The sequence below is a fragment of the Ochlerotatus camptorhynchus genome, unplaced genomic scaffold (genome assembly GCF_037179485.1).
Source record: "Ochlerotatus camptorhynchus isolate MF236.1 unplaced genomic scaffold, CSIRO-AGI_Acam_v1.1 ptg000107l, whole genome shotgun sequence".
NCBI classification, from domain to species: Eukaryota; Metazoa; Arthropoda; class Insecta; order Diptera; family Culicidae; genus Ochlerotatus; species Ochlerotatus camptorhynchus.
Genome location: NW_027040597.1, coordinates 2,519,516 through 2,532,323, shown reverse-complemented (window position 1 = coordinate 2,532,323; position 12,808 = coordinate 2,519,516). Strand labels below are relative to the sequence as shown.

General features: G+C 41.7%; 2 protein-coding genes across 3 annotated transcripts in view; one reads left to right on the top strand and one right to left on the bottom strand.

Annotated features, from left to right (window-relative positions):
* Positions 1 to 12,808, bottom strand: part of uzip (unzipped) — a 314,941-nt gene that overhangs the window by 219,128 nt on the left and 83,005 nt on the right. The gene's annotated exons all lie outside the window — the stretch shown is intronic.
* LOC135699370 (uncharacterized) lies at positions 7,288 to 11,249 on the top strand. The gene is made up of 3 exons (XM_065219610.1): positions 7,288 to 7,542; positions 7,888 to 10,578; positions 10,794 to 11,249. The coding sequence occupies exons 1-3, from the start codon at positions 7,288 to 7,290 to the stop codon at positions 11,247 to 11,249; spliced, it is 3,402 nt and encodes a 1,133-aa protein (XP_065075682.1).

Genomic DNA, 12,808 nt, shown 5'->3' with positions numbered 1-12,808 from the left:
TATCAATTTTCGATCTGAAGACTTCATACCGATTACAAAAATACCAATATTGATGTGTATTTGACTGTATTTCCACTTTGTTGTAGATCGGAAGCCACCATCTTCGATTTCAAAATGGCGTCGCATCCCGAGCAGGAGAAAATAACAAATGATACCTAATTCTGACCTGATACCAAAATTTGGTATTGACCAGCATGACATAAGAGGTAAAATACCAAAGAATAATACCAAAAGATTACATGCAAAATACTGTGTAAATAACAAAAATTGATATTTGAACAATCCACCCGACAATGATAAATTTGACATCCACGTATCGATCCACTTGCACAGATCTATGCACATACGCTTAAATGAACCGAGTGACCAATCAACAAAAGTCATAAAAACTGCGCGAATTTGGATCGAACAGCTTCGCTTCAATGCACAAGTAAGTTCATTTCACAATGAAAGAATAAATGAACACGAGTCAAACGGGGATCTGCTCGAAGAGAAGATAGAATGACTTTCAATTGAAAGTGATGGTTGACGGTTTCGTCGTCACTTGACGATTTTCGATTTAGGTTAGGTAGATCGAGTTAGGTAGAAGGGTGCTGCGCCGTCAATTTCGCGCTACAGCAGAGCGATTTTCCCACCCATCGGGAAAACACCACGCCAACGACGTTGGTGAATTAGTCAATCGAGACTCGCACCCAATTCGGTGGGTCGATTGTATTCCGTGCAGCGAGCGTAGCAGGGGCGAAGCGACGATGGTGAGTAGCAGTCGGTAAAGCAGAAGCCGTCAGTAGAATCGTACAATGTTCGCATGCATGCATTAAATCTGGGTGTAACGCTAGTCTATAAATAGCCAGTTAGGTGGAAAATTAAAAGAGGGTACCCGAATAAAAATGTTTGGTTAATACATTTTTCATTCCATCCGTTTTTTGCTAAATAAATGTTTTGAATTCTGTTCAATAATTTTCCTAACGACCATGGATCTTCTCTAAAATTTTAACAATTCCCAGGAGTACTCGAAACTTCTTTAAAATTCAGCCATTCCATAGCAAAGCGGTCCTTAGAATTTCGTAAAAATTGGTAATTTAGATCCTTATCACAAAATATTAGACCCGTATTTTTTTTTTTATTTTATCAATTGGGTGACCATTTCCATGTTAGGGTGGTACAAAAATGATTTTTTTAATTTAATTTTTTCAAAAAATTCAGAACATTTGAACCACTAAGTAATTAAAAAATAATGATAATAATGATAAAAAAAATAGATTTTGTATTGGAAAACATTGATTGTATTTGTTTTTTTTTTATGGTTTTCATGGTTTGTAGATAGAGGTTACATTATGTTTTTTATTATTCCTTGAAAATTTAGGCTCTTTTACACATTATACTATACTATACATTAAGTTTTGGGTTTTCACTCATACTCCTATTTGTGGGACCAGAATTTTAATTTTGGGGGTGTTAGAACAATTCCAAATGTGATTTCATGGTGTACTCTACAATAGGTCACTTGAAAAGTTTTTTTGTCGTGTAACACCGTGTTATCAACACAAATTCATAACTTTTTCAATAGTCAAAACTTTCCTGATGTTATTAAAACTGTCCAAAAGATTTCTGAATTTCCTTAAAATTCGCTAGACTGCCCTTATAAGAACCCGCAATTCTTTAAAAAGTTTTATAAACTCAATAAACGCTCACGGAGCTTTGCTAAAACCACTAATTTTCCCTGAACTTATCTGGACATCCCTGAAGTTCTCTGTGCTTACCTGAACTTCTCTAAATTTGTTTGATGTTTTTAGCAAATTTTCTGATATATCTTCATAATTCCCTGACGCTTCTGAAGTTTTCGAAAAAATCATAGAATTTTAGGAATATTCCATAATTCCACGAAACTCCATGCAAGTCGCTGCAAATTTTCTTAAATTAATGAGATTGTTCTGAAGTTATCTGAACGTCCTGGAAGTACTCGGAACTTCACTGAATACCCTGAAACTATCTAAACATATCTAAATGTCTTAGCAGATTTTTGAAATTTGTTTAAGATGTCGATGCTTGCTAAATTTTCCCAATTTTTTTTTATGTTCTTGAAGTTTCCATGATGTAAAACCCTTAATATACTCTCACATTTTTCGGATGTTTGTTGTAATTTTTATTGCGTTCCAGAAATTCTTTCGGAACTTTGCTGAATTTTCCGGAAATTCCCTGAGTTTCTTCAAAGTTCATTAAGGTTTCTGCAATTTACTTGAAATCATTTGAACTGCCCTTTGCTTCTCTGATCTGTCTTGATGTTCTCGGAGCTTCGCTGAAGCTCTCAATTCTATTAAAGTACTCATTCTGCTTTGAAATAAATGGAATTCTCGTAAACACCTTTAAGCTACCCTAAAATTCTCTGGACTTTTGTGAAATTCTTGGAATATTGCTGAAGTTTTCATAAAATCTCTGAAGGTCTCTGTACTTCCTTGAAATTCAGGCACATATTAAGAGTTCTCGATGTTTTTCAACTTATCATGTAACTATCCTGGTTTTTTTTTTTAAATCACACTTAAACCCATGTCAACAACAAGCCAACTTATTCAAAAAGAGCAATATAATGCTGATATAAGCCTAAAATAAAAAAATAACTAAAGCCGTATATAAGCCTTATATTGTAAAAAGAGCCCTTACCGGGCTATTAACAAGCTTGGTGGTTACTTGGGTAGATATTTAAACTGCTCCAAAAATCTGGATTAAAGCTACGGGAACTGCGCTTAAGATCTGTATATTTAGCATTGCTGAGGTACTTAGAACTTCTGAAAAGTTTTTACAAATTTCCTCAAGATCTCTATATTTCTTAAGTTCTCTTGATATCAGGTCAAGTTCTCTGAAATTCTAGGAACTTCTTAAAAGTTCCTGCTGTTTTTCGGAGTCTAATAGAACCGCTTTGAGGTTGTTAAAGCTTCCAGTAAGTCCCAATATTTTCAGGATGTTCCACTCTTTAATAGATACAATGTTTTTCGCACCTTACGGCCAATCTGGTCAAGTTGAGTATGACGCCATTAGCTACAGGCCCATCCCTAAACGTGTTATCTGACATAAATTGACATTTAATGATATCAATATACAAATCTAATTATAACCCCCTTTTCCCTGTCCATCAATAGTTCATGTCCATAAAATCACCCGTCAATCATTAGCATATTCAGCATATTTAACCGGTAAAATGATACGCACACTTGTTGTTCATGTGTCTTCACCACTGCTGCTGCTTGCAGAAGACCACATCCTCCGATGTACGACTGAGATGCACAGACAACCCGTATGCTCTGCACACTTTAATTAATCCATGTCCCCCCGGTAAGAGGCACAAGATCTACTTCATCATAACCATAAAATTCCATGGGTTATGTATATTGCAGTATCACGTCACTTAATTGATGGGTAAATATTTACGTTCACTCGCCACACCAGCGCCACCACATATGATTAGTGCGAGCATGAGCATCGTTTGGTTTGAAAAACCAATTAAATGCGCTTAATAGAATGATCCGGTTGTCGTTGCACGTTCCCCGATTTTAACCCATAACTTCACACGAATGTTGTTTACATAACCTCACGCGTGAAAGTTTTTTTTTTCTCCATTTCAATCGATGAATGCGACTACTTTAGGTCATTGTGGACCTTATAAAATACACACCAGTTAAAAGCTTTTCGACAGAGTGACCCCTCGAACCACCAGCACCATCCAGTCGGAGTCGAATATTTGAACGGATCACTTCAATCCCAAAACTAATGGTTGGCGAAATTGCTGTTGTTTGTCTTTTGTGCATCACAGGCCGCGCCGCTGCGGTTATATGCCGCCGCCATAAATGGGTGATGGAGAAAGGTGGAACAATAATTACAAGTCGCAAAGTTGAAACATCAGCTCGTCAATAGCGCTTATTAGGGTGCCAATGAAAATGGTCATGTTGAATTTTGCCAATGGGCCATAGGCAAAATGTTTATTGGATTGAAAAAACGACCGTATGAAAAATTTGGACTCAATCGGACATCATTTAGTGGTCATCTGAAAAATCTACTAATCTGCCAAATTTATCCTATTGTATGTATGGATGTAAAAAGGATACCACTGATTGTGGCAGGGCACAGTCACAGTGGACTGTCCACCTCGACTTGATCAAGTACGATACCTGGTTGTACTCTATTTACCATTGTATGAAGGGCCAAAAACGGAGGGTGGACCCGTAAGCAGAGACACTTACGCATGATCCACGGGAGCAAGAAGAATCTCCTTTCAATGATAAAAATGTTCCAACCCGATACAGAACAAGCCATCATACGAGGGGATGTCCCAATGAGTGGGGAGAAGAACCCACCTTCAATTCACGAAATGTTAACAACAGGGAGATGGCAATTCCACTCTTCCCATCTAAATCGCTTCAATCAGGCGCCAGAAATTCGCGATAATTCATATATTTTTTGCGGTTGATGGCTAATTTATCAAATTTATCCTATTGTAACTGAAATTTGGATTTGACTCGAAAAAAAAAACGCATGAAAAATATGTTTAAACGAATTATTCGGGTTCTCGTTGGTAACCGATGTAGTTCGGTAGAAAATCGAGTTCGGTATTATTCTCTAAGTGTGTATATTAAAATGTATGATTATCATAAAAGAAAATCCCACGATAATATCTGATTAACCATATGAATATCTGAAGACGTCATTTAAATGTTTGAACAATTCAAAATCTTCAGAAGAATGTACTTCCTGATCTTGAATGCATATCTGATAAACGAAATTTGAAATTTTTAGTTCAGACTAGGGGAAATGGCTCTAATGTTGGCCTATGGATCTAAGATTGGGCCCATCGCTAAAAATATGCTATTTATCAATTCTATCTAGATGAACGCGGCATTGGGACGGTACTAATGGATGTATTTGGTCGCTATTGAAAATTTACTCCATTGCTGAATTTATGGATCGGCCCAAATTAGGGGCATTTAGGCCGACATTACATTCATTTCCCCTACCTTAGTTAAATTTTAAATCCGTGAATATCAACAACGTGCTCTAAAACTCTACGAAGATTCATAAACCTCTATGAAGTTTCTTGTACTTGCACAAAGTTTCTTGAAAATAATCACAGTTCCATGAACTCAAACAAAGCTGCCTGAACTTCTTCCCAATCCATTGAATTTATCCGAAGTTCCCTAAGTCTCTATGAAGCTTTGTGGGAAGTTCTACGAAATCCTGGAAAGTTGTGTCCATTTCTACGAAGTTCCATGAACTTCTACGATTGTTCCAAAGCTTACACACACTACAACTGAATTTCCATCAAAATTTCTGGACTTTTTTTCTATAACTTATACCTTGTTCCCTGAACTTCTTCCAAGGTCCATATTTTTTCCTAGCTTTCTAAATTTGACCAAGATCTTAGAACATCTATTACCAATTCCAAACTTACAGGAAGATTCTTAACCTTTCTACAATTTTTTTCTTAGCATATGACCGAAATAATGTTCCAAAAACGCTGAAGTTCTTAGAAATTGGTTGATCTTTTACAATATTCATTGAGCATCTACGAAACTTCATGAACTCCTACAAAGTTGCTGAGGATGTACAAAGTAGACGGACAGTTTTCGAAATTTTCTGAACATTTACAAAATTCAATAAAAAAATGAAGTTTTACGAAGTTTTTCTAATTTATACTAAATTCGCTTAACTTCTACAAAGATCGCTGAACATAAAAAAACTTCTATGGAATTCCTTAAACTGTTTCAAGTCCAATCTTAAAAGAAGTTCCCTAAAATTAAAAGAAAGTCCCGGAATTTTAATGTTTCCTGCAATAAAACAAACTTCCATTAACTTCGTCGTAGATCCCAAACTTGAACAAGTTTCCCACTCCTACGAAGTTCTCCAGAAGTTTGTCAAAGCTTTCCTAATTTATAATAAATTTCCTTATATGGTTTCCCTTGAATATCTCCAAAGTTGCTGCAGTTTTAAGAAGGTCAATGCACAATTCCTGAACTTTAACGAAATTCCCCAAATTTTGAACAGAGTTCGATGAAGTTCTAAAAAAATATTAGCATTTCTAAGAAATCTAGTGGATTTTTTCGAAGCCAATTTCATTACTTCTGTTAGGTACATTACACAAATCCTTAGATAGTTTCATTTTGAACGCCCCCCGTGTAGCATAAATTCTCTGGTGTAGGTTATCTCTCTCGTATATCTACACGGGGAACCTAGCGATAGTGGTGATAGTACACTACAGTACTCCTCTCTTCGATCCACACATATTGTAGCAGGTCTGTTTTGATCACGTTTGCCTATCAGTACGAAATAAATCATCAAGTCGGTCGGTCACCGTCGTCGCTCTTCGCAGAATATAGTTTTCCTTTTTTTACGTAATAAAATCGTTTTCTTTTCTGCACGGAATCGCGAGTTTTCTTCGTTAACCTTCACGACAAAATCACGGTCATAAGTGGAATTTGGAACAGGGTCCGAAACGGAAGTGTGGCGCAAAACCGGTGTCCAAATTGCAGTTTTTAAGGGTCCGAACATTGGTGCCGTGACCAGGATTGTGCCGCGGGAAGTGCTTGTTGGACACCATATTGCCAATCGTTTTGTGCTTTAAATCGGTTCGCTTGCATACGGCCTACCCAGCGTTGGAAGGCAACGACCTGAAGAGCAGTTCAACAACCCTACTGCTTTCGGCCCCGTTGGACGGTGTGAATAGTTTGTATAGCACGCTGCTCGGTGGAAATAATAGCAACCGGAGTGATTGCTGCTGCTGATTGTTCTTGCTGCTTGTTGGATGGTCACGATAAATTCGAGTCCACTGGTGATCGACTGGATGATAGACTCGACCAAGAGTCTGGTACTGGATTGAAAGACCAAAACGGTGGTCCTGTGTATTGGCGATTCAGCAAAGGATTTGTTACCGGAGGCGCGTATTTTGTACATACGGTTGCAATACAAGGCCTGTTCAACCAGGCTCACACGGTGAGTACTGAGTTGAGATTTCACTGTGTCGGCGGATATTTTGCAACCAATTCTTGCTTCTCGGTTCTGCATTGGATGAGTGTTTGGCTACACTGCAAATCGCTGCAAGCTGGTGACGTCATCGCTCTAATCAGATCATTGAGACGCCAGACGAAGGTTCCTGTTGTTCCTGTTGGGAGAAAATAAATACAAGGCCTAATTATTTAGGCTCACAGGTGAGCCTCTTTCCAATCGGTCTATCCGTCTGCTTTGTGGTGCTGTGCTTCGTACTTTTTTACAGTTTTCCGCTGCCGCACGCCACCCTGTTGCGCTATGGGGAAGAAGCTGAAGCCGAAGCTGCAAGCGCGGGACAACATCGTTGAATTTCTCCAGCGCACAGCACGATTTCTGAAGAACTACGACCCGGCGATTCATGCTCTCCAGGTGCAAGCTCGCATCGACAGGCTGGACGAGAAATGGGACGAATTTGAGGACATCCAGTCGCAAATAGAGGAAATGGAGGAGCATGAGGAGAAAACAGATCAACACAAGCAGACCCGAGCCGAGTTCGAGGAGTTGTACTTCCAGGTAAGGGCAGGGTTGAAAGCGAAGTTGCCATCCACCACCTCCCCGTCCTCCCCTCGTTCTGCCTCCACTAGCGCACGTGTGGGGGCATGTGCCGGCATACAACTGCCGAAGATAAATTTGCCAGAATTTAATGGGGAATTTGACAAATGGTTGCCTTTTTTCGACACTTTCAAATCGCTGATCCACACCAACCCAGATTTGAGTGGGATTCAGCGCTTCCATTACTTGCGAGCGTCTCTAAAGGGTGAGGCACTCAAGGTTGTCGATTCCTTCCCAATGAGTGAAGCCAGCTACGGGGTTGCCTGGTCTGCTTTGACCAAACGTTATTCAAACGTCTATCTGCAGAAGAAACGGCACGTCAACGCTCTTCTGCAGTTTCCGAAGTTGAAGAAGGTTTCTGCAAGTGGGATCCATGATGTTATCGATGCATTCGATCGGCACACTAAGATCTTGGATCAATTAGGGGAAGTGACTGCAGGCTGGGGAGCGATGCTGACGCAGCTGTTGGTGTCGAAGCTGGACGACGTGACGCAGAAGGACTGGGAAGAGTATGCGCTGAAGAAGGAGGATCCTGCATTTCTACACGTGATGGAGTTTCTGCAAGGCCAAACCCGCATTCTGGATGCGATTGCGGTTGATCAACGTTCCGAAGGTCCACGGGTTCCACTCTCCACTCCATTCGCACCGTTCAAAAAGCCTGCGCCCAAGTTATCGGTCCACGCAGCGTCGGAGAGTTCGTCACCGAAGTGCGTGTCATGTAGTGGTTCGCACTATATCTCCAACTGCCCTGCTTTTACGAAGCTGACACTGGATAAACGGTTCCAGATAGTAAATTCGAAGAAGCTGTGCAGTAATTGCCTTCGGCGTGACCATTACAGTAGAGATTGCACGTCTACTTTCCGCTGTCGTACGTGTAGCAAAAAACACCATACTTTACTCCATCCGGGGTTAGCGGCAACTGGAACTGGGTCGGTGACCGGAGATCAAGCCGCTGAACAATCGCAAACGGGCGGTTCTGGTATTTCTACGGCAGGTGCAGTTGAGACTCCGCAACAAGCGCTTCAAAGTTCGGTTGCCACAATCTACGCAGCCAATATTGCAGCGGAGTTACGAGATGTGCATGTGTTCCTGTCGACCGTTCTGGTGTCGGTGAAAGATTGCAACGGACGGTTGCATACAGCGAGAGCACTTCTTGACAGCGGATCCCAGGCCAATCTAATCTCAGAGAGGCTATGTCAAATCTTGAAGCTGCCGAGGAAGGACACTACCGTACCAATCTCCGGTGTCGGCAGCGCGCGGATTCAGACAAACAGTTCTGTTTCTGCAACAATAGGTTCACGTATAATGGACTATGCGGTTCCGATGAATTTCTTGGTGCTGAAAAAGGTGACGGACGATCAACCATCGACAACCATCCCGATCGGCAGCTGGAATCTCCCCTTGGACATGGTCCTGGCGGACCCTGGGTTCAACAAGCGTGCTCCGATAGACATTCTTCTGGGTTTGGAGTACTTCTACGAGTTCCTGCTACTGAATGGAGGGCGGTTCCAAATTCAGCGGATGGGTGAAGGTCTCCCCCTCTTCGTTAATACCGTCTTTGGGTGGATAGCAGCTGGCAAAGCGGATTTGGGCAGTCTTAACCCAGTCCCATGTTGCCACGTGGCGGTTGACACGACTCTAGAGGAGAAGATCGAACGGTTCTGGAAAATTGAAGAGATGCAGGATGTACCAAGGCGGACCAAAGAAGAGCAGGATTGCGAGGAGCACTTTCAGGCAACTGTTTCTCGAGATGCCACAGGGAGGTACGTTGTGCGTCTGCCGAAACAAATGGGATTCGAACGGATGATCGGAGAATCGAAGGATATGGCTCTGCGAAGACTTGTGCAGCTAGAACGGCGACTGGATAAGGACGAAGAGTTGCGCAAGCGTTACAACGAGGCGATGCAGACGTACTTGGACCAGGAACACATGACGATAATACCGGAGGAGGAGCTAAAGCGCGATAAACGGCTGTCTTGTTACCTGCCTCACCATCCGGTAATTAAAGAGTCGAGTTCGACCACGAAGGTTCGGCCAGTATTCGACGGTTCGGCTAAAACTACATCCAACCATTCTCTAAACGATGCGTTGATGACGGGTCCAATGATTCAAGATCCCCTGTTCGATTTGGTTCTGCGATTTCGCAAATATTTCATCGCATTAGTTGCTGACATCGAAAAGATGTACCTGCAGGTGAAGGTGCATTTAGATGATGCTGCTCTTCTACGAATTCTGTGGAGATTCTCGTCAAATGAGCCCATTTCAACTTACGAGATGAACAGAGTCACGTTTGGATTGGCCCCATCGTCATTCCTTGCAACGAGGTGTTTGCAGCAGCTGGCACACGACGAAGGCAGTCAATACCCACGAGCGAAAGCGGCGCTCTTGAATGACTTCTACGTGGACGATTTTATCGGAGGGGCGGACTCTGAAAGCGAAGCTATCTTGTTGCGACAAGAGTTGGAGCAGCTGATGTCTAAAGGTGGTTTCAGACTGCGAAAATGGGTAAGCAACGCCCAGAGTGTGTTGGCGGGCCTGGCTGCAGACGAACTGGGAACGCAATCTACACTCAACTTCGATCAGGAACAGGTGAAAGCACTAGGAGTTCACTGGCAACCAGGGCCAGATTTGCTGGGCATAGATGTATCGGGTCTCACTGTAAACGGACAGTGGACAAGGCGCAAAGTATACTCCATCATCGCTCAACTATGGGATCCCTGCGGTTTCACGGCTCCAGTCATTTCGTGGGCAAAGATTCAGATGCAGCTTCTGTGGGTAGCCGCTCAAGGCTGGGACGATCCGTTGCCTGCAGACTTGGCTAATCAGTGGACGAATTTCTATCAGCAGCTGCCAGCTCTCTCCAACATCAAAGTGGATCGGCACGCTTTCACTAATCACCCAATTCTGATTCAGTTTCACGTCTTCTCGGATGCGTCCGAAGCTGCGTACGGCGCGTGCATTTTCGCTAGATCCATCAGCCAACTGGGGCAGATAAAGGTGGAGCTCCTGGCAGCAAAATCTCGTCCAGCTAGTTTGAAGAAGACTACTCTCGCAAGGTTGGAGTTATGCGGTGCCTTCATAGCAGCAAAACTATATCGTTCGACCGTCAATGCACTCGTCGCAGCGCAGCTAGGAAGGCAACAGTGGTGAGGTCCCCCACCAGCTCGAGGTGAACTGCCTTCGTGCTGAAGCACACGAAAACCGCTATGTAGGCTTTCTGCGCAGCTGCTCGACGGTGTACTGGCTCGGCGTTGCTGGCGATTCCCGATCCGGACTACACGGATATCCCTACGCATCGACTACAGCACTACCAGGAACTGCAACAAGTCGTACAGCAGCATTGGAAGCGGTGGAGGCGGGAGTACATCTCGCAGCTGCACAATCAGAACCAACGATTCCCTCAAGCAACCCTGCTGAAAGTGGGTCAAATGGTGGTCCTGAAGGAGGATGGAGCCGCGGCCATCGAGTGGCCTCTAGCCCGAATCACCGAAGTCTTCCCTGGCCCCGATGGTGTGGTCCGAGTAGTGAAGCTACGAACCCCCAACGGTGCTGTCTACAAGCGACAAGCCTCACGAGTCTGTTTGCTGCCGTTTGAGAATGTCTCGACCGAAGGATGGAAACGCTGCCAGCCCGGACAGCGCAACGTAGCTCCCGAGGAAGAATCATAGTAATAAGATATGAACTCTGCGTATTAGTTAATAAGTATTTGATGGTTTTGGATTCGTAAATTCTTTAACAGAATTTAGGTGGCCGGCATGTTAGGTACATTACACAAATCCTTAGATAGTTTCATTTTGAACGCCCCCCGTGTAGCATAAATTCTCTGGTGTAGGTTATCTCTCTCGTATATCTACACGGGGAACCTAGCGATAGTGGTGATAGTACACTACAGTACTCCTCTCTTCGATCCACACATATTGTAGCAGGTCTGTTTTGATCACGTTTGCCTATCAGTACGAAATAAATCATCAAGTCGGTCGGTCACCGTCGTCGCTCTTCGCAGAATATAGTTTTCCTTTTTTTACGTAATAAAATCGTTTTCTTTTCTGCACGGAATCGCGAGTTTTCTTCGTTAACCTTCACGACAAAATCACGGTCATAAGTGGAATTTGGAACAGGGTCCGAAACGGAAGTGTGGCGCAAAACCGGTGTCCAAATTGCAGTTTTTAAGGGTCCGAACAACTTCATTATGATGGCTAGCAAGCCTTTGGGATTTTCCTTATTAGAGAGTTGTATGGATTTTTTCTCCTTTACTTTACTTAAATCTTTGGTTTTTATTAGTTAGGTAGGTTCCGATTAAACACATTGTAGTCTCATTTTTATACCTGTGATCTTGACTTTTTTTACCTAGGAGATGAGTACTTAAAGGGGGTAGATTTTGATAAGTTCATTAGTGATTATGGATGGAATTAAGTGGAATTAAACGAAAGATAACCCTTTTTTGCTGTTTTAAAAAAAGTGAAATTTTGCGAAGTTCTTCGAATTTATACTAAATTCGCTTAACTTCTACAAAGATTGCTGAATTAATAAAAAAAACTTCTATAAAAATGTTAAACTTCTACGCAATTCCTTAAACTGTTCCAAGTTCAACCATTAATTAAGTGCCCTAAAATTAAAAGAAGGTCCCGGAAATTTAATATTTCCTGCAATAAAACAAAGTTCCATTAACTTCATCGCAGTTCGCGAACATGAACAAGTTTCTCACTTCTACGAAGTTTTCCGGAATATTTTCAAAGCTCTTCTTCTTTACATTAAATTTCATTCTAAGGTTTCCCTTGAGCATTTCCAAAGTTGCTGAAGTTTTAAGGAGCTCAATGAATGTCATGAATTCTGAACTTCAACAAAATCCCCCAAATTTCTACAAATTTCGAAAAATTTCACTAAATTTCGTTAAATTTCTAAAAAGTTCGATGAAGTTCTAAAATATGGTCAGCATTTCTACGTTAACTGGATTTTTAAGAAGCTCGCTGATCTTTTACATAATTAGCTAAAATCCTTTAAAATTTGATGCACTTATAATTTTTAAGAATTAATGAATAAATTATTTTATTTCGGAGTTCTTACTGCTAATTAGGCTGGATTAGCACGTGCACGTGAAACGATTTGAGGTAAAAATTACATTTGAGAAAAACATACGGATGCCGTTAAGTTTTATTCTAATTTAACCACATTTTGAAAATTCATTACTCATAAACGAGTCATCGTCGAATAAATGTTTTTTATTTAG

What these genes read in the sequence shown, in the direction of transcription:
- LOC135699370 (XM_065219610.1), top strand. Translation starts at nt 7,288, where the DNA reads ATGGGGAAGAAGCTGAAGCCGAAGCTGCAAGCGCGGGACAACATCGTT. An exon ending in TCGAGGAGTTGTACTTCCAG is followed by an intron (nt 7,543 to 7,887) that starts GTAAGGGCAGGG and finishes GTCTATCTGCAG; the next exon opens with AAGAAACGGCACGTCAACGC. An exon ending in GCCAACTGGGGCAGATAAAG is followed by an intron (nt 10,579 to 10,793) that starts GTGGAGCTCCTG and finishes ACCGCTATGTAG; the next exon opens with GCTTTCTGCGCAGCTGCTCG.